General features: G+C 47.6%; 1 protein-coding gene across 1 annotated transcript; it reads left to right on the top strand.

The window, feature by feature from the left end:
• The first annotated feature begins 862 nt into the window (after positions 1-862).
• Positions 863-25,079, top strand: LRIG2 (leucine rich repeats and immunoglobulin like domains 2). The gene is made up of 18 exons (XM_027746263.2): positions 863-1,030; positions 6,205-6,276; positions 6,769-6,843; positions 7,327-7,461; positions 7,975-8,118; positions 8,239-8,382; positions 9,117-9,260; positions 9,493-9,636; positions 12,292-12,372; positions 13,150-13,221; positions 13,354-13,422; positions 14,774-14,937; positions 16,288-16,608; positions 17,708-17,989; positions 18,899-19,348; positions 19,841-19,990; positions 20,862-21,143; positions 22,009-25,079. The coding sequence occupies exons 3-18, from the start codon at positions 6,773-6,775 to the stop codon at positions 22,224-22,226; spliced, it is 2,871 nt and encodes a 956-aa protein (XP_027602064.2). The 5' UTR covers positions 863-1,030; positions 6,205-6,276; positions 6,769-6,772; the 3' UTR covers positions 22,227-25,079.
• The last annotated feature ends 2,827 nt before the right edge of the window (positions 25,080-27,906 follow it).

Raw genomic sequence — 27,906 nt, 5'->3', positions numbered from 1 at the left:
GATGGTTCAGATCGGAAGGGACCACAGCGGGTCACTTGTTGCCACCTCCCTGCTCACCCAGGGTCATCCCAGAGCACACGGCACAGGGTTGTGTCCAGACTGTCTCCAGTAAGGGAGACTCCACACCCTCTCTGGGCAACCTGTTCAGTGCTCGGTCACTGCACAGTGAAGTTGTTCTTCCTCATGTTCAGCTGGAACTTCCAGGGCATCAGTTCCTGCCCGTCGCCATTGCTGGGCACCCCCGAGCAGAGCCTGGCCCAGCCTCTGACCCTGGTGACACTGGTGGCCACCGACACGACGTGCCCAGGTCGCCATCGCGACAAGGCCTCGCTTGTCCTGCCCCGCCCCTTGATAGCCCCGCCCCCACTGTCCCGAGATGTGAGCGGAGCGGGGCGGGGCTTGACGTGACCCCGCCCTTCTCCGCCTTCAACAGACGTCACTATTGGGAGTGGGCGGGGCGAACGTAAGCCGCACCCTCTCTTGGCCCCGCCCCCTGCGACCATCGCGAGCGGGGAACGGGCGGGGCTTGCGATGGCTCCTCATCTCCTGACTCCGCCCCTCTCATCGTGGCCCCGCCCCCTCACCGACTACAAGGACCAGTTGCCGAGCGAGCGGGGCGTGGCTCGTGCTGCAGCCACGCCCCCTCCTGACCACGCCCCTCGCTGCCGGCCCGCTGTTGTACCGCCCTGCGTGGGCGGGGCCGGCCCAAGCCCCGCCCCTCGCCGCCTGCGCGCTGCGGTGTCCGCGGGCGGGCGGCGGGGCCGGGCCGGGCGATGCGGGGAGCGGGGCCGGCCGTGCGGGCCGCCCGCGGGGCGCTGCCGCCGGCCCTGCCCGTGCTGCCGCCGCCGCCGCTGCTGCTGGGGCTGGGGGTGCTGGCGGCCGCAGCGCTGTGTGTGCGGGTGGCCGCCGCCGAGCCCTGCGCCGCGCCCTGCTCGTGCCGCCGCGGCCTGCTGGATTGCAGCCGCCACCGCCTGCCCGGCGCGCCGGGCCCGCGCTGGATCCCGCCGCTGCCCGCCGGCACCACGGGGCTGTGAGTGAGCGCCGGGGGGTGTGCACGGGCCTGGCGGGGGCGAGGGGTGCGGGCCCGGGGCCCGGCGGGGGCGGTGCGGGGCAGGGCACGAGCGGGGCGGGGGCTCGGGGCCCTTCTCGCTCTGTACAACTCCCTGACAGGAGGGGGGAGCCGGGGGGGCCGGGCTCTGCTCCGGGGAACGAGGGACAGGAGGAGAGGACACGGCCTCAAGCTGTGCCAGGGGAGGGTCAGACTGGACATCAGGAGGAATTTGTCCATGGGAGGGGGGTCAGGCCTTGGCAGGGGCTGCCCAGGGAGCTGGTGGAGTCCAAGGAAGGACTGGACGTGGCACTCGGTGCTCTGGGCTGGGGGACAAGGTGGGCATCGGGCAGAGGGTGGACTCGATGGTCTTGGAGGTCTTTTCCCAGCAAATTGGTTCTGTAGTTCTGCCCGCGGGGTGTTAAGAACGGGTTCAGAGCCCGGAGCGCCGAGGGCAGGGCGGCCCCGGCTCTGGGTCGTGGCTCACGGGGAGAAGCGTCGAGGGTCCTCGTGGGTCCCTTCCAACTCGGAATGTTCTGTGATTCCTTAAGAGTGAAAAGCTGGAGCGGAGCTGTGGAGAGAAAGAGGGTCTACCCCTCAAGGCTCCATGTGCCGGGGTCGCAGGGAGCAGCTTCACGCTGGCCTTGCCCTGCTCTGTGCCAGAGGAGTGTGGAAGCAGGCTGTGGTTGGGAAGGCTGTAGGTGATGCCAGTCAGGTCAGGGCTTAACGTTGTCTCAGATCAAGCTGTAGGACACAGTCCCTTAGGATTGTGCTTGGAAGTGTTCCTTCCACCCCGACCTCAGCACCTCCTGCTGCTCCTGGTCTCCTCTGCATCCCTTAGCAGCTCAGGGACTCCCTCCTTTCCCCTCCGTTAAACCTTTGTGGACTCTCTTTGACATTTGCCGTTGTTATTCCAAAGAAATCCCACAGAGCAATTAAGAGCCATCCTAGTCTCTGCTCCCAAGTGTTTAATTAGACAGTGTGCTAAATAGTGTTCACACAGGTCAAGCCTTTGTCCTTCCTTGACTGTTGCTGTCACAGTTGCTTTTGTCACCTTTGGCTACAACATACTCAGGTGGAAGAGGTGCTGGAATATGAGGGATATCAAAACCTGCTTCTGTGCACAGAGTTCTCTGTCCCTCCTGGAGTGGTTGTGTTTCCCAGTTGATAGGAATGGCATTATTCCAGACCAAGAGAAAATTAAACCTGTTGGGCAGGTACTATAAACACACAAACCACTGTTCAGTTAACTCCAGGAATTCCACTAGCAGGACTCAAGAGTCTGATGTGTGTCAAAAACTAGACATGTCCAAGGAAGTTTGTCACCTTCTTGCTCTTTTGTGGTTCTCTCCTTTCCGTGCACAATCAGCCAGTGGAAATGTTTAGGGAGAAAATGTGCATTTCAGCATAGAAATACAACTTGTATGTGCAACCTTTCATGTTTAGAGAGGCACAAGGATATTGTAACTTGTCAGGTAGGGTGTCAGCACCTGGAGAAGGGAGTTGGCAGTTCATCAGGAGGCTAATAAGCAAAATGATATCCATGTTGTTTGAAGAGCAAGTTTTCAAGCTTCAACAAATACTTGTATCTTTCTCCAAGCTGATGGAGGGTGTGTTTGAAGCTGCTTGGCACAACTTGTGCGGTGGGAAGAAGCGGGGCTGGCACCGTGCTGTGTTGTGCAATCTGAGGTGCTGCAAACACTAAGGGTATGAGACTGGTTTGGGTTGGAAGGGACATTAAAGATCATCTTGTTCCGCTCCCTGCCATGGGCAGGGACACCTTCCACTAGCCCAGGTTGCTCCAAACCCCATCCAACCTGGCCTTGGACACTTCCAGGGATGGGGCAGCCACAGCTTCTCTGGGCAGCCTGTGCCAGGGCCTCCCCACCCTCACAGGGAACAATTTCTTCCCAGTATCCCATCTAACCCTGCCTTCTGGCAGTGGGAAGCCATTCCCCCTTGTCCTGTCCCTCCATCCCTTGTCCCAAGTCCCTCTTCAGCTCTCCTGGAGCCCCTTTAGGCCCTGGAAGGGGCTCTCAGGTCTCCCTGGAGCCTTCTCTTCTCCAGGTGAGCACCCCCAGCTCTCCCAGCCTGGCTCCAGAGCAGAGGGGCTTCAGCCCTTGGAACATCTCCATGGCATCTCTGGACTCACTCCAACAGCTCCATATCCTTGTGATGTTGTTCCCCAGAGCTGGAGGCAGCTCTGCAGGTGGGGTCTCACCCGAGCTGGGCAGAGGGGCAGAATCCCCCCTCCCCTGCTGCCCACGCTGTGGGATCAGCCCAGCACACGGGGGAGGTTTCTGGGCTGCAGACACACATTTCTGGGTCCTCTTGAGGTTCTCATCCACCAACACCCCCAAGTCCTTCTCCTCAGGGCTGCTCTCCATCCATTCTGTATCTGTCTCTGTTGTGGCTTTCAGGATTTTGGCACATGAAGTGTGGGTGACGTTTTTCCTTCGCTAGGACTGCTCTGGCAGTTCTCAATCTAAACGAGCTATAATGCTTTCCAGCTGTTTAAAATTAATCAAAGCCTAATTTTTCTCACATGATGAAGTCTCTGATCTGCTTTTCTCTTAGTTCTATGATATCACTTCACCTGGCTTTGAGGAGAAAAAATTCTTTTTCCTAACTCTTTCAAAACTACTTACAGGTGATGCTTCTATTGTGTGGGGGGGTTGGTTTTCTCTTAGGGTTTTGTTTTTAATAAGGCCAGGAGAGCACTTTTGGAACTTATTTTCACAATGGAAGTATGCAGGCATCTGTAACTTCATTTTTCCTGTGAAGATGTATGTTTTGTGGATTACTTGGCAGGTGATGAAAAGGGTAGGGAAGTCTAGGAGTTAGGAAATATTTTTTTATATGTCTGCATCTTAACACATTAGATTCTTTAGAACAAGGAATTCCAGCCCTGTTTGAAGGGTGGGTGTGTGAAGGGGGAGAGGGAAGCACGATGCTGGTGGTCGCTGCCTCCAGTCCAAGTGTGTTTATATATCCTGGTAACTAGAGAGATGATGAATAAAAGTAGATTAGGTATCACTTAATTAGTTCAGCAAGTTCCATTCACAGCAGGTTTTTTTGGGTGAGCTCAAATGACTCCCTGCATTGACACCTGTACCAGCACAGTGCCACAGCTCAGCTGGGCTGAGTTAAGGTCGTTCTCCATCACCCATAATCAGTTTGGTGTGTATATTCTGTTTTATTTACTTAGGAGATGAAAACCACTTCAGTTCAAAATGAATGTTTAGATATGTTATACACAATACCAGATGAATCTTCTAAAATACAAATTTTGCGTGTTTGCTCTGGCTCCTGCACAGCCTGGGCCTCCCAGTTCCAGTGCAAGGGCTGATAAAATGATGGATTCTTCCATTTTGGCATTTCCAGAGCAAGGGAATTGCATCTGGTTCTGCAGGATAACAGGAATCTTAGCTGTGTGATTGAATGATCTCTAAACACAGAAAATCAGCCAGTGAATTTCACTCTGTATTTAGTGATCAGTTGGTCTGTTTGAAAAATAAAAGCATCAGTAACAAAACATTAAATTATATATATATATAATATGATATAAATATATATATATCAGATATAAATAATGTCAGAGCTGGTTTAAATATGAGCTATACCCAACTTCTTGAAAGAGGACTTACTACAATGAAAACTTTGTTGTAGTCCAGATTTGACTAATACTAGAAAAAATATTTTTCTGGGCATTTTCTACATTAAAATCTTAATTTCTAATTTGATAATCAGACAGTAGGCTTTTGTTAGCAGGTCCTCATGGCTGTCAGTGTTTTGGAGGCATTTGGGCAGTGTCCTGAATAACTTGCTTTAACTTTTGGCCAGCCCTGAAGTGGTCAGGCAGCTGGACTAGAGGATTGTTGTAGGTCACCTCCAGCTGAAATATTCTGTGATGTTCTCCCTGTGTACTAAGTTTTCTCTTTGTACTAATCTGACACACAGTGCCCATGGCCGTCCTCAGTGGAGCATCTGCTCCCCTCCAGGGGTGTGTTGTTATCTTCCATGTCCATTGTCTCGTCCATGGGCTGTGCTCAAATCCTTTGGGAACAGCGTGGCTTGGGACTGCCCGCTCTGGTTAAACCCACTGCTCCAGGATTAGGCTCCTCAGCCCTGGCTGGGGGCCTGCATGTTTGCAACATCCTCCAGGAAAGGCTCAGCTGCTGGGATTTGGGAGCAGCACTCCCTCCACCAAGGGCTCCTGAGGGTGCCCGGGGGCTGAGCTGGGCTTTGGGCAATCCAGGCATCCCAGGAGGGTGTCCTGAGCACTCAGCATCCCTGAGGAGGGAAGGCTGCTCAGGAGCAGCTCACACTCCGTTGTTTTTGTGTGTCTGGCACTTAGGATTGGCTTAATTCCCACATGTGCCACGGGAGCCAGCCTGCAGAGCAGCGTTCGGCCGCTGCAGTTGTTCTCTTCTCCAGGTTCTCTTGATTATTTTTTTTTTTTAATTGTAGGAATGAATAATTGTTTGCAAACCTGCTTGCTGCTCTATCTCTGTAATTTTCATCTCGATGTAATTAAAAGAATACATTAACAACTGCCTGGCTTGCCATGACACCCAGGATTTTAATAATTCATGGCTAGAACGGAATCTTTAAGCTGAACCTGAGGGGAAGTTAACAACAAATAGTCTGTCAGGTGTCAAGTCCTTGCTCTCTCCTCATAAGTTTTGGTCTTACAGATCAAAAGGAGCCTGCCAGAGCTCAAGGGATGTTTGGACAACGCTCTGAGGCACATGGTGGGATTTTGGGATTGTCCTGTGCAGGGCCAGGAGTTGGGCTTGGTGATCCTTGTGGGATCAGGTTTGGCCCTCGGTGTATTTGGAGTCAAGCACGGGCTCAAAGCTATTGCAGCAGCAGAGGAGTGTGTGGGTGCTGTGGCTGCCCAAGCCTGGTTGTCAGTGGAAGTAGTTTTAAATATTCTCAGCTACATTTTAATATTCATTTTAATAGGTACATGGTAGTTTTGGTTGTAAGGGGTGATTTTCTCTCCTGTGTCAGCATAGCTGCTGCCTGCCTGATAAGCTTAAAACTAACTGTGATAAATATGTATTGTGTTGTACAAAGCATACATGGTTTGTCTTTTTTTTTTAAATTTATTTTATTCCAGGAGCTAAATAACTTTTCTCTCTGTTCTCTAGGGACTTAAGTCATAATCATTTATTATCATCCAACTGGAGCATTGATTTGTCTGTTCATACATTGCAAGAAGTGTAAGTTGGTTTTTATGAGGATAAACTCTAGAGATATCCTACCTAATTCTAATTAGAACATTTCATTGCATGTAAAGATACTTTGTCTGACTTGTAGAAATATTCAGTGCAAGTTAATTAAAAATGGATGCTCTGTGTTGGCACACACTTTATGTATAAAATTACTGCTTTGTGAGCAGAAAACTTTTTCATAAAAGATTAAAAGACCAGTATTTTAAAGAGAAGTGAGACATTGTTTTGGCTATAGCCGATTTTAAATGAAAGAGAAGTAATAGTATCCACAAAAATGGGGAAAACTAGCATGTTTTACTGTTAAATTGTTCAAATTATTAGCATTTAAGCTTTTAGTGATCTTTTTTGTCAACTACGTAGTATTATTAATGTAATAAACTTGTTTAATGTGTTGTGATATGAATTATTTCTGCTGTGTACAGAAGGGTTTTTCTTCTCTTTGAAGCGCCAGTAATTTTTTTTTTTTAATCTCTTTTTAAGGAAAATGAATTACAATGAGCTGAGTGAAATTCCGTATTTTGGAGAAACAACTTCCAATATAACTCTTCTCTCATTGTAAGTAACAGCTCATCTGCCTTTTAACAAAGGGGAGAATCTTGTTAGAGTTCTGCCATCAAATTGCAGGAAAACATCTTCTTTTGTCTTGAAATGCTGCTCCTCTGAAGGGCTTTAGGGAATATGTAAGCACTCTTTAAAGAAATACAAATCAGTTGGACAATCAAGTCACCCTAAATTACCAATAAAATGCAGTCAACCAAGGCAGGCAGCTTTGAAAGGGAGGGATTCAGTCTGGGAATGACAGTTCCCACAAGGAACAGCCCAGCTACAGGCCTCAGAATTTGAATCTGTTCATATGTCAAGGTGGCAAATAGCTCTGGGATTTGCAGTATTGCTTTAGGAACTAACACTTTGGGAAGCATGTGGTGCATGTCCCACTCGGGAGGCTCCCTAATGTTGATACACAGAATCCTGTGGCTGTTTCAGCTGGATGACTGGGAGGATGTTTGGATAATCATATTTATTGCTGATCTTTTTCAGGGTGCACAATACCATTCCAGAAATAAATGCTGAGCAGCTCCAGGTCTACCTTTCACTGGAAAATCTAGATCTTAGTTCTAATCTTATCTCAGAAATTAAAGCTTCCTCTTTTCCACGGATGCAACTGAAGTACCTGTGAGTACAAGGGAGCTGTTGTGCCAGGGAGTCCTGGCTCTGCAATGACAGTGTTGGACACCTCACTACTCTGAAGTTACTATCTTAAAGTAGGGGGGGCTTTGCATATCTTTGGACTGGTAGCAGTGCTTCATGGAGCTATAAATGTGCATGAAATAAAATATTTTTCGTGCCAATCCATATGGCATTTTCCCAAATAACATGGAAAACAACTACTGCTGTTGTCAAAGTGCAGCCAGCAGGGACAGGGGGTGATTTCTGCCCTGTTTGAGTAGATCACTGGGGACACTGTCTCAATAATGTCTAACTGAAGCACAGGCATGCAGTAAAAACCAGCTCCTTGCACTGATTCCTTTGGAAAAAAGGATTTGGTGTCCCAGAATTCAGATTCCTGACGTGACTTCACAGGGATCTGTAGTTCTCATAACCAGTGGCCTGTCTGGGGTGCTTGTGCCATTGTGTTCATAAAATTCCCCCTGTTCTGAAAGGCCTCTTTCCCCCTTCCTTTCCTAGGAATCTGAGTAACAACAGGATAACTACTCTAGAAGCAGGTTGCCTTGATAACTTATCGAGCTCACTGATGGTGGTAAAGCTGAACAGGAACAGGATTAGTGTGATTCCACCAAAGATCTTCAAATTGCCTCACGTGCAGTTTCTGTGAGTAACAAGAGCATAAAACAAGCATTTACAGCTGTGTTGTTCATCTCAGCACGTTATCATTTCACAGTGGTGCCTGTTGAAAGGTGGGTTAATATTTGAATGTCATCTTTATAAAAGGGAGCTGAAAAGGAACCGGATTAAAATAGTGGAAAGCCTTACATTCCAAGGACTGGAATCCTTAAAATCCTTGAAAATGCAGCGCAATGGGATTAGCAGACTAATGGATGGAGCATTCTTTGGCCTGGGTAATATAGAGGAATTGTGAGTATGCCTAATTGTGGAATTTCTTTAAGGGTCTGACTCTGGAGGGTGTGTCCTGAATGGCTTCCCTTACATCAAGGCTGTGCTGAGGTATTGAAGAAATCATAGGAAAAGAGTATTTTTGCATTATTTTTATGTCATATTTTTACTTCAGAGGTGGAAAGATAGATTTCCCCATCCCTGAAATGTCCAAGGCCAGGTTGGATGGGGCTTGGAGCAGCCTGGGATAGTGGCAGGTGTCCCTGGCCATGGCAAGGAGTGGAACTGGGTGATCTTTAAGGTCCTTTCCAACCCAAACCATTCTGTGATTCCATGATATTGGTGTTCTTCCCAGCCTCTTCCCACTTGGTGATCACAAAGGTTGGACTCTGTAGTTGCTTTTTTGCTGGTTTTCATTTGCAGTCCCTATGACATGGGGCTTTGCTCTGTGACTTTGACAGAGCAAACACCAGGGTGTGCCATGCAGTGTTAGCAAAAAGGAAATTACCTTTGAAAACAGAGATTGCAGTTTTGTTTCTGCCACTGGATCCCTGAAGCTGGTGTTGGGTTACTCAGTTCTTCATATACTTTAATTCGATATTTTGCTTTCAATGGAATCTGGATATAATTGTGCATTTTGTGTTTTCTAATGCTCCATGTTAGTAAATAATTTTGAGACCCACAAGGTGAAAGTTTCTAAATAGATGTTTCATTGATTATCTACTTGACAAATGTTTTTCCTTCTAATTCCTTAGAGAACTGGAACATAATAACTTAACAGAAGTAAACAAGGGCTGGCTGTATGGGCTGAGAACATTGCAACAGCTCTATGTTAGCCAGAATGCCATCACCAGGATCAGCCCAGATGCATGGGAATTCTGCCAAAGACTTGCTGAGCTGTAAGTCCTGGGCTGCTTTTCACTGGGGATTTTGGAATGTTGCAATAACAGATTGGCAAGAAGGAATTACCAAAGGAAGCACTCCATTTCCTTGTCAGGCCCATGATAAGTGCTGTGTATTTTACTTATGAGTGTTCTGTTAGAGAAATTAATCAGAACACAATGGTTAATCAAGTCAGATAGTATCTTCATAATTAATCCCCCCTTTAAATCGTGTGCTCTGTGTTTCCAGGGACTTGTCGTACAACCAGCTCACTCGCCTCAAGGAATCTGCCTTTGTGGGACTTGGCTTGTTGGAGAAGCTAAACCTGGGTGACAATCACATCAGTCACATTGCTGATGGTGTCTTTAGGGGTCTGACAAATCTTCAAACCTTGTAAGTACAGAAAAACATCAGACTGAAATTTCGCTTCAACGCAGCTTTAACGGAGCTTTTGGAAATAAAGACAATGGGTATTGCACTGAGGTCACTGCTGGGCTGTCCTGCCTGCAGGTGTGGCAGGGCTGATAATCTTTTGGTTTGCCAAGATAACAGAATTCCAGCCCAGCCAAAACAAACCAACCGCTCAGTTTTAGTGGTGGTGAGAAACAGTGACTCGGTGACCCTGAGTGCCCAGATGTGCCCCAGTGGTTCTGAGAGGTGTGGATAACCTGGGTAAATGCCACTTGTGGAGCAAATAGCCTGAAGCTCTTTGTTCCAGAGGGTTTTGTGTTAAGGTTGGAACCTCAGAAACCAAGTGGTGAAGCCTTTTGTGTTGCAGAAGGTGTGGTTTAGGCCACCCTGCCTGTGTGCTGGAGTCACACACTAACAGGAGGTGTAGGGTTCCTCTTGCTGTCACAGGCTCAGCTCTGCACTTGCCAGGACCTTTCACAGCAGCTGCAGCTGTTGGGTATTTCTGAAAAGACCCACTCCTGCCCCAAGTAGATCTGAACAGTTGTAATTATCCTAAACAATGGTACTTGAGAAAGGAGTGAAAGTTTATAACCCCTCTGTCACTTCATTAAATAAATGCTTAAATAAGCAAACTCACCAGAGAGATTTATGTAAGCAGTCATATTCTGTTAACCTTAATGCAACCTTTTAATGAAATAATTAAACCTAATTTCTTAGGTTTAGAGCAGCATGAAAAAGAACAAGAGCAGATTAATTAGTAGGTTTTCCTGGGCTCTCAGGGGCGTCAACAGCCCAGGGCCTGGCCCTTTCCTTTGGGGCTGGAATGTGCAGCACGGGGGGCAGTGGTGATTAACAAGGCTCCAGGCATTCGTGCCCAGCCAGGCATGAGGAGCCAACTCCTCTGCTCACACAATGAGGGGCTTTTCTTTTGGTTTGCTGGCTCGTTTTGCTAAGTGGTCTGAGTAGTGGAGTGTAAAAATACTTCAAACAACAGGAGACACCGTGTGGCTGCAGGATTAGTCCCATTGTTGGTTGTGTGCTGGTTGTTTCAGGGCTAAGGCTGATGTAAATATTTCTCTGTGTTCAGCCCCTGCCACTCTGTGTTGGAGAATAAACTGTAAAACTGATATTAACTGCAAGGTAGAATTAAAACCGTGTCTAAAAAACAGCACTGAAGTTTTCCATCTTACCCCATTATTTACTCATAATACTGTGATTAGCTTGGCATTTGTGTTCTCCAGCATTCACCACCTAACATTCTAAAGCAGACCTCGAGATAATTCTGGAAACAAGTTTTTAAATCACGAGAATTAGCAACGTGGAAATAAATTTGGCGTATTATTCATCTGGTCACTCTCATTAGATCACATCCATGTCAAGTACTTTAGCTTGAATAATTTTTAAAGAGGAAAATATTTAATGTGAGCAAGTTTCAAGGCCATATTTCTTCAGACCTTGTGATGCATGAAACGTGGAATTCCTTTTATTTTTGTCCTAAAATTTAACATGCATATGTATTAATTGTGGAAATGGCTGCTGCCTGGTGTTAGGACCAAGACTTTCATATTTCAAAGAATTATCAGAAAGTAATGTTACTGCTGATGGTGTTCTGGAGGTTAATCCAAGTCTCTTCCAGGATGGGGTTTTACACAGTTCACAGTCTCACCCAAGGGAAAGTAGATACTTCATTTTTCCCCCATTAGCACAGGGGAAAAAGGTGCTTATATGAGTGATTATACACAGTTGCCTGTGTATGTAGCTAGTTTTGTGTCAGTTGACTCATTTGGAAGCTCCACAAGCTGTTGCATAGAAACACAGTACAGATTATTCTTTATTAGTGTGATTTCCTTTAAACACTCCTGTCTGCAGGGACTTCTGTGCATGGTGGTATCACAACATGCTCTTGGCTCAGTCTGTCCCATTCAGGCTAAAAATGCAACTGAATTTATTTCTTCTTCACTCTAAAAAGCATTTAATCCTCTCCAAACCAGATTGCTCTATTGCTTTTGCTGTTTAGACCTCTCTTCTCCATAAGGGGCTGAAGTGCTGTGCAGAGGTCAATCAGAAATCCCATTAGCTGATAACGAGATTTGTGAACAGAATATCAACTTCATTCTGAAAATCCACCCCTGTGTGCCTGGCAGCCCTACACTGTAACCTGTGTGTAATCTCTTAATATGCTAATGCTGTTATAAGCCTGTTACTGGGGAAGATTAATTCTGCTGGTGTATTGCTTAATTCCCTTACATGAACCAACTTGCTTCAGGAGCCTCTCCCAGCTCCTGGCAAATACTCCATCACATGACAAGTGCTGGTCAGACTGGGGCTTTCCTTAAATACCACATCAAGAAGTCGTACTGCAGAATTTGTTTGTGGTTCTGGCTGCAGCACTGATCAGGAACAGTTTTCCCTTGTACCTCTGAAGTGGGATATTCATCTCCTGACAAGCTTAGTTTTGTGAAAGATTTGAGACCTTCCAGGGGATGCTGTGCCAGAGCACTGTCCCCAGCCCCTACAGCACTAGTCCCTTCCCCAGCTCACTGCTAAGCCTGGTCATGATGATGTTCCAAGGCTTCTTTCTAAGAAAAAAGCTTAGTTCCAGGAAGCTTCTTGTCTAAGACAGCTCTTCTCCTGCAGGGACTTGAGGAACAACGAGATCTCCTGGGCCATAGAAGATGCAAATGAAGCATTTGTGGGACTCAGCAGGCTGGATAAACTGTATGTATTACAAAGCATGGGAATGACAGCACTTCCCAGGCATGCAGAGGAGAGGGAGAGCAAAATATTAAGCAATTGTAAATCAGTGACAAGGCAGAAAGCCTTTTTTAGTGGCAGCTGTTCTGTGTTTCCACTTGTGTGCCACAACCTGCTGATATGAGCTTGGGTTCCACGTTCAGGAACGTTGGATTGCAGCACCAGTTTGAAGAAATTAAGCAGAAGCACTTGACTTCATTTATCACTGAATAGCTCCCTCCCTCTGTGTGATGATTATCAATTCCTGTGCTTCTTTAGTTTGGCTAAAAGTTACTGCTTTTCAAAAAAACAACCCGAAACCACAAAGTAGTTTTGAGGAAATGTGGAACACCATTGAATTAACAACTTTTCAATACTTGGACTATGCACTTTTCATCCAGTGCCACGTGCTTTGTAGGAAGCTCCATCCTGTGGACCTACAGACATGGCTTATAACAAATAGCCTGGTGTGAGGGTGCAGTCCAGGAGCTCATGTGATGGTTCTTTTTATCACTGTTTCATTCTCCTGACTTAAATTATCTTCTGAGATCTCTAACCCAAGTCTCTAATGTAAAAACAGAAATGAAACACTGTTTGTGGGAAAATTAGTTGAGCCTTTAAGCTAAAAAAAAAATAACATTTAATCTTTTAGCTCAACTAGAAATAGAAAAAACTGTAGTTAAGCATTATGGGGAACTTCTTTTGGGTCCCGTTTGTGAACTCATTGACATTCAGACTGGGATCTGGGGCTTTGTCTTTCAGAATCTTGCAAGGAAACCAGATCAAGTCCATTACCAAAAAAGCATTCTCTGGTCTGGAGGGGCTTGAACATCTGTAAGTACTTTACACTGTAGAACTTGTAATTATTTGTCAACTTCAGTCTTACATTCTCTGTCAAATTTTCAAGAGTTTAGCTGAAGGTACCACATGAAATCACACTGACCCATTATTTTGCTTAATTTGCAGAGATCTAAGCAACAATGCAGTAATGTCCATCCAAGAAAATGCCTTTGCCCAGGCTCAGCTGAAGGAGCTGTAAGTTCATGACAGTTATTTAGAGATTTTTTTACAAGCCCTGCCTTGGAAAGAATCCTTCAGCCATTGTAGGGTTGTCTGAAGTTCAAGCTTGTTTGCTTCCATCATGAAATATTTTCAGCAATGCTGGTAAATTATGAACTCAAATATATTTAGGATTAAGGTCTGATAAAATCTGCACCTTAGTTGCAATTAGGAGGAGATAAATTTTTTTTTTACCAGTGCTGAACCATGAAGTTTTTCCTGTCTTATGATTTCGCAGCACTCACTTGCATGTGGGCAGGGAACAAAACAAATAATTGGTCAGAAATGTTTGGGGGGGGGTTAGCAAACCCTACAGTTTGACTTCCTATTTTTGGGGCTAGGGAAAGGCTTTAAAATTCACAGCTACACGAGACTTTTTACATGCTCAGCAGATATTTAAGCTGCTAGAGCCTCTTGTGGTCTCCAGACATTTGAAGTATTATAGTGTGAAGTGACCTTCACACCCAAGACTAATCTTACTGTAACACAGTCCTTTCTGTGAGATAAAGTCTGTGAATATCGTGTAATCTGGTCTAAAACTGTTATTCCATTAGTTAGTCTCAGCCAGATGGATTTAATCTGCAAGATCTGCCAGTGTGAGGAGACACATTTTAGGTGTTAAAGATTTCTTTGCCTTCTCTGATGTATTTTAAAAGCGAGGAATCATTGGTATGTGCAGGCAAAGAGCAGGGTGGAATCCTGGCTTGTCTGGTGCCTCTCCTCTCCCACTGCTGGATTCATCTTGTAGCAGGTCTCCAGTCAGTCGTAACTCATACATAATATTTAGGAAACTTTGGAAGCAGGTGGTGGGGAAAAAGTTGAGCCATCATTGTTTCCCGTTGGCAGTTTTTCCGTGGAGCAGAGAAAATGATCTGCAGTTGATACCTGTATGAAACAAATCGCTCTTAAATATTTATCAGCTGGCATGAAAATGAGAATTGAGGCTTCTACTCATTTTATGATGGCAAGTGTGCTTAGTTTGAGACATGGAGCTGCTCTGCAGTGTTGTTCTTTTAATTGCTTTGGAGAGGGATGAGATAATTGTAAAGACAGGCTTAGTGTTTTTGGGGTATTTTTTTTTTAGAAGTTGAAACTCCAAGGTTATATTCTCCAGAATTAAAAAGAAATTTAAGGTTTTAATGCTGATGCAGAGGAGTTATTTCTGTCACAAATAGCTAAGATTTTATAATACCCACGGGTGCAAAATAATACTGTAAATCTTGACAGTCCTGAACGTGTATGCTTTAAGTTGTTTTGCTGCATGAAATCACAGGTAGGAATGTGAAATGCACTTTATTCACCCCGTTGTTCTGCCTTGTTTCTGCAGAGTTCTGAACACAAGCAGCTTGCTTTGTGATTGCCAGTTGAAGTGGCTGCCCCAGTGGCTCACTGAGAGCCATTTGCAGCAGGCTGTGAATGTCACCTGTGCCCACCCTGAGTGGTTGGCAGGACAAAGCCTTCTCAGTGTGGACCCTGATGACTTCGTCTGTGGTTTGTATTTTTAACTGGTATAAAATTTTATTTGGTATAAAAGCATATTTTTAATTTGGTATAAAAGTGTGGCGATGTGAGTCTGTGCAGCTGAAATCAAGCTGTGGTGCTGTGGAGGTGCTTGGTCTTGCCTTTGGTGCATGTGTGGGCCTGTGTACATCAGTTTGGGGTTTCATTCTGCTTCTCTTCGCTCTGTTTTGTGGTGTTTGAGCACTGAAGCCAACCTGAGGGAGCAATGCTGTGAGACTGCATTGTTTTTTATTTAGGTTGCTATTAAAAAGCAGTTATGCTTCCATTCTCCCTGCTCTTGAATGCCATGAGCTGTTTGACACCTCCTGGTTCTTGTCCATGCCAGCAAGGCTGGAGTATCAAAGAGTCATGGAAGGGTTTGGGTTGGAAGGGACCTTAAAGATCACCCAGTCCCACCGCCTGCCATGGGCAGGGACACCTTCCACTAGCCCAGGTTGCTCCAAGCCCTGTCCAACCTGGCCTTGGAGACTTCCAGGGATGGGACAGCCACAGCTTCTCTGGGCAACAGTTAGAGTAGTTCACACTCTGGTACACTTCCTGGTGCTCCATATCTGGGATGTTTATCTGGTTTCTGCCACCACAGTTCCAGACATAAGCCTGTTTATTTTTGTGACTGAACCGTGAGATGAAGAACTGAGAGACTCTTCACCCAGAGTCCTGGATGAAGTCTCTGGCAGGCCTGGAATTAGTCTGGTGTTCCCTTTTCTGGGTGAGCAGTCTGATAGAGGTTACTTGTGTGCAATTCTTTTATTGCTTTGGTGGTAGAGGCTACAGTAATCATCATGTATAGATGCAAGCACCCTCTTCTCCACTCCAGCATCACCACTGTGGTGCCTGACAGAACTCTGTGTGTGCCTGTGAGAGTCTCTGCTGAAATAATGAGTATTGAAGTCACCCTCATTGAGTGGGATGAGATAGTGAACTGCCAGCTTGTTATGCTTTATACTTGTAGAACTTAAAGGCTCTTCAGGATATTTAAAATATCTGAAAGTAAGTCTCAGCCCTTCATAAAATAGCCTGGCTCTTCAGCTGAGCAGGGCTTTTGGGTGTGAGCTAAATATAGCAAGTTCCAGACAGCTGGGCTGCTCAGCACCACGTTTGCACACTGATTGTTCCCAGTGCTGATTCTTCTGCCTACCTGTGGTTCTAACCCTCCTTCCCAGCTTCATTTCCAGCTGGAAACTGCTCAATCTGCACACCTCCAGCCGGACATCTCTTCCCAAAACTTCCTTTCTACTTCCGTCGAGCGAGTTTTCCCTACAGTATTAATTCGAGTCGAAGGGGAAAGCAGGAGCTGATCTGGGTGGTTTTTCTTTTCAGACAACTTCCCGAAGCCGCAGATCAGGGTTCACCCCGAGACCACGGTGGCCCTGCGGGGCATGAACGTGACGCTGACGTGCAGCGCCGTGAGCAGCAGCGACTCCCCCATGGCCACGGCCTGGCGCAAGGACAGCGAGGTCCTCTACGATGCAGAGGTGGAGAACTTTGCCAGGTACCAGCAGCAGAGTGCTGAGGTGCTGGAATACACCACGGTCCTGCACCTCTTCAACGTGAACTTCACCGACGAGGGGAAGTACCAGTGCATTGTCACCAACCACTTCGGCTCCAACTACTCCAACAAAGCCAAGCTGACTGTCAATGGTGAGTGACCTAAGTCTTTATTAGAATACCTGCAAGTCTATTTTTCACTAGAGCCGGCCCAAAATACTCTTGCAAGTTTGTCTAACTGGGATTTAGAAATATCAAACATCTTTTTGTAAAGCAGGAAACAAATGTTTTGGGTGGTTTTTTTGCGGGTGAAAAGCCTCCGTTTGCTTTTTGAAAAGTGGCAGCTGCCTCCCGTGCTTTATTAGAAGACAATTAGTTGTTCATCTAGTTAATTGGAGGTGGAATTCTTTAAACTGAAAGCTCCCTCTGCTGTCTCCTCGGAACTCAGCACCTTTCCCACATGTTTGTAAAACTGGGGAAGACTCAGCTGAAAATAAGTGGTGGGACTGGAAACACTCTGGAAAGTGAAAAGTGAAGTCTTTTTTTATTTTTAGCAGTTGGGATTCTGTTTATTTTGCCTCGAGGGAAGGGAGGTGAGAAGTCAATGTCCACAGCACTCAACAGGCTACTGATACCCATGGTACCTGAGAGGAGAAATAATGAGATGCATGTTGACCTTTTCTGTTACCAGGGGAAAAAAAAGTGTGACAGAGGTTTTAGGAAGGAGGCTAAACCTTTTCCCTGTCTGTTCCCCATGAGAAATCTTGTTCTTCACATCACCTGAAATGAAATTAATGGCTTTAAACTGAAAGAGAGTAGGTTTGTATTGGATATTAGGAAGAAATTCCATATGAGGGTGGTGAGACCATGGCACAAGTTGTCTGGAGAAGCTGTGGTTGCCCCATCCTTGGAAGTGTCCAAGGCCAGGTTGGATGGGGCTTGAAGCAACCTGGTCCTAGTGGAAGGTGTCCCTGCCCATGGCAGGGGGCTGGAAGTGGATGAGCTTTAAAAAGGTCCCTTCCAACCCAAACCATTCCATCATTCTGTGAACACTGTAGATACTGTATTTAAATTTGGAGGACAGGCTCTTAGAAGTGACCTCTGAAAATTTGTACAGTTCTTCAGAAGAATCTGCCCCTCTCCCTCAGGGACAACTTCAGGTGTGCTCCAGATGTGCACGTTTCCAGATTTTCTCTCTCTACTGTGGACTTTTGGCTGCTTTTTACCTGAAACTCTGTCTCCTTTGATCCAGAGCTCCCTTCTTTCCTGAAAACCCCCATGGATCTCACCATCCGCACCGGGGCGATGGCCCGGCTGGAATGTGCTGCCGAGGGCCACCCCACCCCACAGATCTCCTGGCAGAAGGACGGGGGCACAGACTTCCCAGCTGCCAGGGAGAGGAGGATGCACGTCATGCCCGAGGACGACGTGTTCTTCATTGCAAACGTGAAGATGGAGGACATGGGGATCTACAGCTGCATGGCCCAGAACATCGCGGGGGGACTGTCAGCCAACGCCACCCTCACCGTGCTGGGTGAGTCCTGTGCTGACCCGTGCCAGCACGTGGATCCCTGTGTGTCTGCAGGGGGAATGAAAGCCCAGAAAATGAGGTTAAAATACAAAGAGCAGCACTTGGTATGACTTTAGAAGCTGAGCTACAGGGCTGGCCAGTGGAGCTGGAGTTCGTATGATCTTTGCAGGGGTCTAAGGGGCATATCTCAGTCCAGCAGTGAAGATTAGGCAGGTAATTTGCGTTGCCTTAGAGCAAATTTAGTTGCAGGTAATGTGAACTTGTGGCCAAGAAGGCCAGTGGGATCCTGGGTGCATTGGGAAGAGCATTGCCAGCAGGTCAGGGAGGTGATCCTGCCCCTCTCCTCCTCCCTAGTGAGGTGCATCTGGAGTGCTGTGTCCAGTTCTGGGCTCCTCTGGATAAGAGATAGGGAGCTTCTGGAGTGGGTCCAGCACAGGGCAACAAAGATGATAAAGGGAGCATCTCTTTTAGAAGGAGATGGTGAACAGCTGGAATCGATGATCTTAGAGGTCTTTTCCAACTTAAATGATTCCATGAAGGGCTCAGGGTGCTGGGCCTGTTCGGCCTCGAGAGAAGATGGCTGAGAAGTAACCTCATCCATATCTATCACTATTTGCAGGGAGGTGTCAGAGGGCAGGGTTTGATTGGATATTAGGAAGAAGAAATTCTTCCCTGTGAGGGTGGGGAGGCCCTGGCACACGTTGCCCAGAGGAGCTGTGGCTGCCCCATCCCTGGAAGTGTCCAAGACCAGGTTGGACAAGGCTTGGAGCAGCCTGGGCTAGTGGGAGGTGTCCCTGCCCATGGCAGGAGGCGGAACCAGAGGATCTTTAAGGTGCTGCCTTCCAACCCAAACCATTTTGTGATTCTATGAAATTATCTTACAGTTTAATTTTTTCCCCTCCACTATCCCAGAAACTCCTTCCTTCGTGAGGCCCCTGGAGGACAGGACGGTGACCCGAGGTGAGACTGCTGTCCTGCAGTGCATAGCTGGGGGCAGCCCTGCCCCTCGCCTCAACTGGACCAAGGACGACGGGCCCCTCGCCGTCACAGAGCGGCATTTCTTCGCCGCGGCAAACCAGCTGCTCATCATCGTGGATGCTGGGCTGGAGGACGCTGGGAAGTACACCTGCATCATGTCCAACACCCTGGGCACCGAGCGTGGCCACATTTACCTCAATGTCCTGGCTTCCCCCAACTGTGACTCTTCCCAGAGTGGCATTGTCCACGAGGAGGACGGCTGGACAACCGTGGGCATCGTGATCATCGTCGTCGTGTGCTGCGTGGTGGGGACGTCCCTGGTGTGGGTCATCGTCATCTACCACATGAGGAGGAGGAACGAGGATTACAGCATCACTAACACAGGTAAAGTTGCGAAAAGCAACAGTCTTTGGCCCCGTTTTTAGTCCAAAACACTTGAAATTTCTGGATTCATTACAAATGGATAAGATTAAAGAACCGAAGATTTCCTTCTCAAATCTCTTCGGGGATTTGCTCAAATTCCTTCCATTTTAGAGGTTCTTTTAAATACCAAAAGTGTGCTAATTCTATTCCTTATATTCTAGATTTGTCCTACATTGAGGGGAAACAGTAAAGTTTGCAAGTAAATATTTGACTGAACTTAAAAAGATTTTCAGGACCTGGAATAATGTGTGTAAATTTCCATTCCCTGTAAGTTTGGAAAGGGCTGTGTGGATTTTTAATCACTGATGTAGGAAAAAAGATAACTAGGTAGGAAAGAAGATATCTACATGTGAATTGAAATTCTGGTTGTTCTTGTTGATTTGGGGAACAGTGCTGGTAATCCCTTGAAATCTTCATGCTGTTGATGTCATCGGTGTTAATTCTGCCTTGCAGAGGAGATGAACCTTCCTGCCGACATTCCCAGCTACCTGTCCTCCCAAGGAACACTGTCAGAGCCTCAGGAAGGCTACAGCAACTCAGAGGCAGGGAGCCATCAGCAGCTGATGCCTCCAGCTGGCAGCTACGTGCACAAAGGCACAGATGGTAAGCAGAGCCCTCAGGTGTGTTACCTGGGCCTCAGCTGATGCCAGGGCACAGCCTTGTCCTCACAGGTTAAATGCCAAGGTAGATTTTGATCCTGCTTCTTTCCGTTGGCATCTCAAGAGCCCAGGCTATAGAGGTGGAAATAGAGTTTGCTGGGACGATGACTTGCTGTCCCTCTTGGTGTCAAATTCCTGCCTCTCCAGACATCCACTTGGCTGCACTATTATATATATAAAGGGTCTGCACTATTCTCTGCCTTGTTGGGACACTTTTCAGGAAACTTGTGTCACTGAGTTTACAGAGATGCTATTTTTTACCACCCAGATGCTGAGGAGCCATCAGTCTTTATGTAGACTGGCTTGAAAAGTGATCCCTCAGAGTTTTTCACACCTGCCTTATGATCCATTCCCTCTAGTGTAGTCCCACTGCACTAGAGTCTGTGTCAGGAAGGAGCTGAGAAGCAGCTCCAAGCTCAGTGACCAGTTTGTCATCAGGTCTGAGGTGTGTGGGCATGAAGGGACGAGTCAGGTCCAGGAGCAGGTATGAACAGGTAACAGGTATCCCTGTTTGATCCCAGGGCTGTTTCAGCCTGGTTCCCGGTCTGGCTGGACTTGCAGGGAACCCTTTTACTTGTGCAATAGGGGAGCATGTCCATGGTTTCCCCTGGTCACCCTCAGAAGGGCAGTGCTGTGGAGAATTTGGGTGAGGAGAGCCTGGGGATTTCTCACGTGACCTCTCGAGCCTGAACTGTATAAAGGCCCTTCAAACTGTGGTGCTGTAACCCATGGTCACACCAGGACATAAAGCCTATGGAAATCAGGCACCCTCCTCCTTTTTGAGAGTATTTTGCTCTTTCCATCGTGTTCCTCAGGTGGGGCAGCACCACTGGTGATCTGCTCAGACTGTTACGACAACGCGAACATCTACTCCCGCACCCGAGAGTACTGTCCCTATGCCTTCATCTCCGAGGAGGATCCCCTGGATCAGACACTCCCCAACCTCATGGTGCAGATGCCCAAGGAAGCGTACGCAGCACGCACCCAGCACGAAACCAGTGCTCTGGATAATCTCCTAGCAGACAGAGACGTGCCTGTCTTCCTTACCAACCACGACAAAATCGGTGAAAAGAAAACCTCCTCCCAGCAGATTAGTGGTGAGTGTCCCCTTTTCCTTTTGTTGCTTTGTATTCCTTTGGCTTTCCTTGTGCTGCCCTTCCCTGTTGACACACAGCTAATCCCTTGAAGTGCCTGTAGTCTGTGGAGTAACTTTTTATTAACCACCTGATCTCCAGACTAGCTCTCAGTTTGCATCCACTACCTCAGATTGAAGAGGGTGATGTTAAAAATACAGAATTTCTGCAGTTCAGCTCTCAAACTTCGTGGAATGTGAGCCTTTGAATGTACTTCAAGGACATCTATTAACCAAAAGTTGGAGCTTCACTTGAGAAATTCAAATAGCCCTTCTGCTTGAGCTGGCCTGAGGTTCAAAGAACTTCCTAAATTGGTTGGTTTTCAGTTGACTTTCTTCCAGATCGCCTTTTTAAAAATTCACACTGAAACTGTGTGTGTTTCTGGTTACTGGAACAGATTGCTGGAAAGGGAGAGCATCCAGCAAAATATGCTCTCAAAACCAGCAAAAATAACCTCAGAACGACTGTTACTGCTGAGTCACACAGCTCAGACCTGCCTAAAATCTGAGTGTGATTGATCTCTGCTCTCTGTGACCGGGGACAGGACCCCAGGGAATGGCTGGAGCTGTGTCAGGGGAGGGTTAGGCTGGATATTAGAAAAAGGTTCTTCCCCCAGAGGGTGGTTGGGCACTGAACAGGCTCCCCAGGGCAGTGGGCATGGCCTGAAAGCTGCCAGAGCTCTGGAAGTATTTGGAGATAGGGACAAGGTGGGATTTGGGGTTGGATGATGGGGTTTGGACTGGATGATCCTTGTGGGTCCCTTCCAGCTCAGCACATTCTGCGACTGTATGGACTCGCTCCTGTTCACCTTCTGATTTTCCTTCCTCAGAGCCCTTCCAGGTCCCTCTGTGGGGGGTCAGCAAAGACCTGGCTCACCCTCACCCCCATTTCCTGCACCCCCCACGGCCCCTCCGGAGCGACGGAGCCGCCGAGGGCGAGCGGGACCAGGCCCAGGGCTCGCCCCGGCCCTCCTGCCCCAGGCCCCGCGAGCACAGCCTGGACTTTACCCGCACACGGAACAGTCACGGCCACAGCGAAGCCACGTAAGGCACTGAGGGGGCCCCACGAGCGGATCCACATCAACTGACTGTATTTTCTACCTCAGGACTAACCCCAAGGCCAAAGATTCTCGTGTTGTGTGTGTGTGTGTCTGCAGTTACTAAAGAGACTCTTCTTGGGGTCTCTTCTTCACGTGCCCTTTTTCCTTGGATTTCTCTTTTGGGAGGTTGGAACGTGCACCGGGGAACACGTGGGTGATCGGTGCTGTCTGCAAAAAATAGCATTAAAGCATGGATTGTGTGGTGCTGGAAGCAGCCTTTGTGTTGGTGCATGCCTTGGAAAGCTCTCAAGAATGTGTGTAGCTATTTCACAGCGCTTTGTCTGCTTGGAAACAAACCATCAGGGCCTCCTCATGGAATTCCCCAGGAACTGTAAGCATAAAACTCTTGGCCAGCTTTTTCCTTCCTTAGACTGTTGGCAGGTGCCTGTTACCAGTCTGAGTTTGGGCCTTGTTTTCTCCAATGAATAATGGACTCTAATTGTAAATAAATTTGCATTTATAAATATTTTGTATACACTAAGCATATAAATGTGTTGGCTGTAATGTAAATATATTTTTTATTATGCCAAAGTATGTATCATACTGTTAGTCTTGACAGCTGCATATCAAGCCATATGGGAGGTTTTGGGGGGACTGAAAGCTTGTTTGTGAGGGGATAGAGCTGTCTTTGTTTTGGAAAGGAGTGAATTTACTTATAGATATGTGGTGAAACTGTGATATTGATGCATTTCATTGTTGCCTACAACTCTGTGTGCATTAAGCCTGGCTGCAAGCTGATGCATTTCGTGATATTAGCAGAATTCCGAGTTTTATCTAATCTTTTACCTTTAAAAAAACCCCCTTCATATTGTGTATGTTGAGAGGTCTCCATGTATTTTTCAAAGCTGACAGTTAAGTGAACTTTTAGAAAGAATGTGATGATGGAAAGGATCAGGTAAATTGGGAGAGCACTTGATAAATACTTAGTGAACTATACTGTGGGTTTTCTGTTTCCTCTGCACAGCCAAAGGCATAAAACACTCATGTCTTTTTCTGTTGTAAAATATCAGGCTAAATTGTTGAACTCAGCGTGGCCTTAGACCTCAGTGTGGCCAAAATGTTTAAATATTTGACAGGTGAGAAATGAAACAATGCAGGGAACCACTCAACACTGAAAACCCTGAGACAGAGGAAGTGCAAACTTCGTGGTTCCAGTGGGATGTGCCTGACAAAATTAGGAGGAAGAACACTGTAAAGACTTCTGAGAAGTTCTTTCTTCTGGGAGAGTGTCCTGTCGTGTAGAAGGGGTTAAAGACTCCTCAGGGATGGGTTTTCAGCAGGTGCTTTGTGCTCAGTGTGTGCTCTGTGCTCACACCTGAAGAGCGAGGTGGCCTTCCTGGTCACTGGTGCCTTTTTTTGGAGCTGTAGGATTTGTACCCAACTAAAACCAGCTGTGTGGTATTTTTGTAAAGACAGAAAACCCCTTTTGGCCCAGCCCATGACAGGTACGTGGGACTTCCCATCGATCCATCCCTAGAGTGGAGGGTGTGTGACTAAGTGTGAGGTGCAGTCGTGCAGAATCACAGCTCAGACTTTACAGGCTGTGGAGTATTTGAGTAAATGAGTGAGGAAACACTGGGACTAATGATTCTTTTCCCACGGCTCTTTGGACATGAATAATAGTCAGATCTGTGCAAATGAGCAAATATTATCAAGGGCTCTTCCCATGCTCTCAAAGCCAGCGTGGCTGCTTTGATAGCAGCTTTAGTGGGAAGAGCATCCAATTGTCCTTGACCTTTGGGTAAAGTAGAAACACACAGGTGTGTTAATTTTTGGGTTCTGACAGCTGAAATGTTTTAATAACATAAAAAAAGGAATCTTGAGTTTGCTCCTTTCTGGTTTTATTTCCTCCAGGCTTTTCCTTCCCAGACAGCATTTAAGACACGGTGCTTATTCTCAATCCAAAGTGATCCCTGCTGTGGGAACCCAGTACTGTCAGTTCAAATCCAGATGAGAAAGGTCACATCATGAAACCACAGCAGCAGCAGAGCCCCATCCTCCTGGGCTGCTCTCTGCAGGCACTCACTCAGGGTGCTGCTGGAACGTGTGATTCCCAAGAGTGGGAAAACAGCATCCCAGCTGCTGCTCTGTCTCCCATCACCGTTTGGGAGACACTTGCTCCTTTTTCTTTCTCTCTCCTCTGAGCAGCTGAGCTCACTCAGGTCTGTCACAGTGCAGCTGGGGATGTCCAAACCTTGGGAATACCTGGGGCACAACTCCCTGGAGCGAGGGAATTCCCATTAGGGAGGTGAGACCTGCTTGGCCAGGACCAAGGCTTTAAAATCACCGCTGTCTGCACCAGGCCAGTGCTGGCTCTTGGAGCCTCTGAGGAGCTAAAGCTGCTCTGATTTCTGTGAGAGAGGGGCCTGGAAAAGCTGCCTCCGTGAATCAGGACATTTACAGCCTTCCATGGGCATTTAAAGTCCATAAGCTGGTTGTAAATAGCTGATGATTGTAAGTAGGTGTCACTTTGCTGCACTGTGGAAAAGCTTCCTTGGTAGACTTGGATTCAAATCATGTGTCTCTTCTCTCCCTTTGCTCCAGGGGTGCAGAGGGGACAGAGTGGCCTTTCTTTTTTCAGTAAAAACAAGCAGTTTCTTCAATCAATGCCAAAGCACTACCGGTACAGGAACTGGGGGTTCAGAGGCAGCAAGAGCAAAGCTGCTCCTGTTCCCTGTTGCTATTTCCTAGTGTCTATTTATATTTTTTTCACATAAGAATGTATATTTTGTATAGCATGTGTAATATATGTTTGTCTATTGTAATATACGTCCATTCAATAAAATGCTGTATACACTGAGCATCCAGTGTGACTCTCTTAGTTTGCAGATAGAATAATTAAATCTTGATCTATGATATTTAATTTTCATAGGGGGGAAAAAATTAGAGTAAACTTTAGTGTCTGGGCGTGGTCCTGGGAATCTGGCTCCGAGGGCTGGACAAAGTGACTTCCAGAGGGTTTTTCCACCTCAACCATTTACTGATTCTGTGATTCTCATTTCAGTTTTCCTGCAGGAAGCACCTGTACCCCCTTTGGAAAACGTGGGGTGGTTCTCCCACAGGGCTGTGGACTCTGGGCCAGGAGCCTCGTGGATCAGTGTGCTCCCAACACTGTCCTCCTGTGCTTCCAGTGCTGCCTTCCTGCCACTTGGATCCTCTGAAGTACCAAGGAGATTTTTCTCTCCAGCAACAAACCGTCAGCATGAGTTGGTGAGAGCATCTTGCAGGTACCTGCTGCAGGAGGTGCCTCCAGATTCCATCCTTCCTCAAAGCCAATGTGAGTTTTTTGTCCCTTTGAATAACTCTCTCACTGCATTCTTCTGCTGGTTGATGTTCTGATAATTAATCACCTTTGCTCTCCTGTGCTCTGTTCTTTGTTCTTCACTGTTAATCCTGTTCACAGCTCTCAGCATCATGTACCTCTCCCAGGTTAACCTGATCTCCTGCAGCTGCCTCGTCCCCTGTTCTTGCTGACAGTGACATTGGCACCCAGGGCAAGGGCTCCCCAGAGCTGTGTGTGCCTTGTCACCTGCCCTGGCTGTGACTTCTGTGCTTGTTCTGGAGGGGGACTTTGCACAAGGGCAGGTAGTGACAGGACAGGCTGGAACGGCCTTAAGCTGAAGGAGGGCAGGTTTAGATTAGATATTGGGAAGAAATTCCTCCCTCTGAGAGTGGTGAGGCCCTGGCACAGGTTGCCCAGAGAAGCTGTGGCTGCCCCATCCCTGGAAGTGTCCAAGGCCAGGTTGGACAGGGCTTGGAGCAACCTGGGCTCGTGGAAGGTGTCCCTGCCCATGGCAGGGGGTGGAACGAGATGAGCTTTAAGGTGCCTTCAACCCAAACCATTCTGTGATTCAATGATTTAGTTCACATTCCTGATAACCAGGGATCCTTCCAGCCTCTGCCTGGACTGGGGCAGTACCTGGCTGAGCAGGGCACAGCAGAGCCAGCTCACCACCTCACAGCAGCTCAGGAGGCTCCCCTCATATTTATAAACCGTGTTGGGGTTTCCCTGGAGCTGAAGCATTCACAGATTGTCCGCAGCATTCCCCACATCCCAGCTTTTTGTGTGCTCTTATGTCTTTTCAAGCCACCACAATTGCAAGGGAATGGCCTCCATGATCCAAGGCTGCCCCACAAGCCTTGATTTATCCAGGAGTGTTGTGGAACCCCACCCCATCCTGTGATCATGTCAACAAGATGCTCAGGAAAAACCTGCTATTGCCTTCCCTGGTAAGTTCAGCTCTCCCTGGCACAGTGTCAGAGCCAACAGCTATTGCAGATAAGATCATGAATAGTTAATGTTCTCAGTTACCCAAGCATATTTAAAAATTAACACAAGCCTGGTGCTGATGGGACTAAAAAACTGGGTCATCAAAGAGAGGAAAAAAAACCCCAAAAAACAATTGCATCTACCCTCGGGCTTCACTAATGACTGAGTTTTTGTGGAGCATCCTATCCCTTCCTCTCTTTAATCCTTCAGTGGTTTAATGATGCTTCATTAAAGCACCTTCCCTCCTGCCTGCCGGGTTCTCCTCCCTCCTTCTCTCCTGCAGGAGTTCTGTGGCCCCTTTGGATGAGTCTCCAGTCTCAGGAGTGATGGTTGGTGCCATGAGCAGCTGCCCCACACACGTGCCTGGATGGGAGCCTGGGCACCACGGAGTGAGGGAGCTGATGGGAATGGCGTGGTGGGCAGGGGCTGGATGCAGCCCCCCCTGGGAGCAGCCCCATCTATCCCTGGATCTTGGAAAAGTTACCCCCTCATTTTTGGGCCAACAGCTTCACCTTCTGCCAAATCGAGCCCCAAGTTCCTTTAGGTCTGGGTTTAAGCAAATGGGTGAGATGGCAGGAGAAGACAATCCTTGGGTCTGTGGAACCCCCAGCCTTAGAGGTTTCGGACTCCAATCCCAAGGCAGCCACAGGTCCTGCACTAGGAGCCCCCGAGCTCCAGGCTGCTGTTCCCCACATGTAGGAAGGTGGAAGAGACACAGGATCCTGTTTCAGAATGAAACAGGCATTCATGGTCAGACAGGAGTATTAGGGAACAAGTAAACTCCAAATCCTAATTTTTAAGGCTGCTGCCCTGAAGTAGCCAACTGGGAACACCAGCAGTGGGGAGCTGGTGGAGAGCATCAGGTGCCTCCAGGCAGACTTGGGCTTGTGGGATCTCTGGGTCTGGATGGGATGGATCACACAGGGATGTCTGACAGGGTGGGCAGTGATGGGCATGTGAATGTGCTGTGGCTGCTCCCCTGGGGATCCCCTGGTGAGCAAAGGGGTGGTCAGCTCCTGTTGTGCACTGGAGATCAGGGTTCCAACACCCTTTAGGAGAGTGGGTGACACTGAGGGAGGAGGGAAGCAGCTCCCCAGAGGGCCCTGGGCTCCCACCACTCGATGTGGCTCCATCTGCTTCTCCTTCCAGAGAAGAGCAACGAGGCTGGGGAAGGGACTGGAGCACGAGTCCTGTGAGGAGAGGCTGAGGGAGCTGGGACTGTTCAGCCTGGAGAAGAGGAGGCTCAGGGGAGACCTCCTCACTCTCTACAGCTCCCTGACAGGAGGGGGGAGCCAGGTGGGAGTTGGCCTCATTTCCCAGGCAACGATCAGTAAGACAAGAGGGCTGGGTCTTGAGCT

Source organism: Pipra filicauda, unplaced genomic scaffold, assembly GCF_003945595.2.
Source record: "Pipra filicauda isolate LSUMZ 115617 unplaced genomic scaffold, ASM394559v2 scaffold249_size1133689_pilon, whole genome shotgun sequence".
Classification (NCBI taxonomy): Eukaryota; Metazoa; Chordata; class Aves; order Passeriformes; family Pipridae; genus Pipra; species Pipra filicauda.
This window is presented reverse-complemented; position numbering and strand designations above follow the sequence as displayed.

Bases quoted from the DNA above. Each gene is read 5' to 3' on its own strand.
- LRIG2 (XM_027746263.2), top strand. From the start codon at position 6,773: ATGAATTACAATGAGCTGAGTGAAATTCCGTATTTTGGAGAAACAACT. The intron at 8,119-8,238 runs GTGAGTAACAAG...TCTTTATAAAAG, and splicing joins TTGCCTCACGTGCAGTTTCT to GGAGCTGAAAAGGAACCGGA. The intron at 13,222-13,353 runs GTAAGTACTTTA...CTTAATTTGCAG, and splicing joins CTGGAGGGGCTTGAACATCT to AGATCTAAGCAACAATGCAG.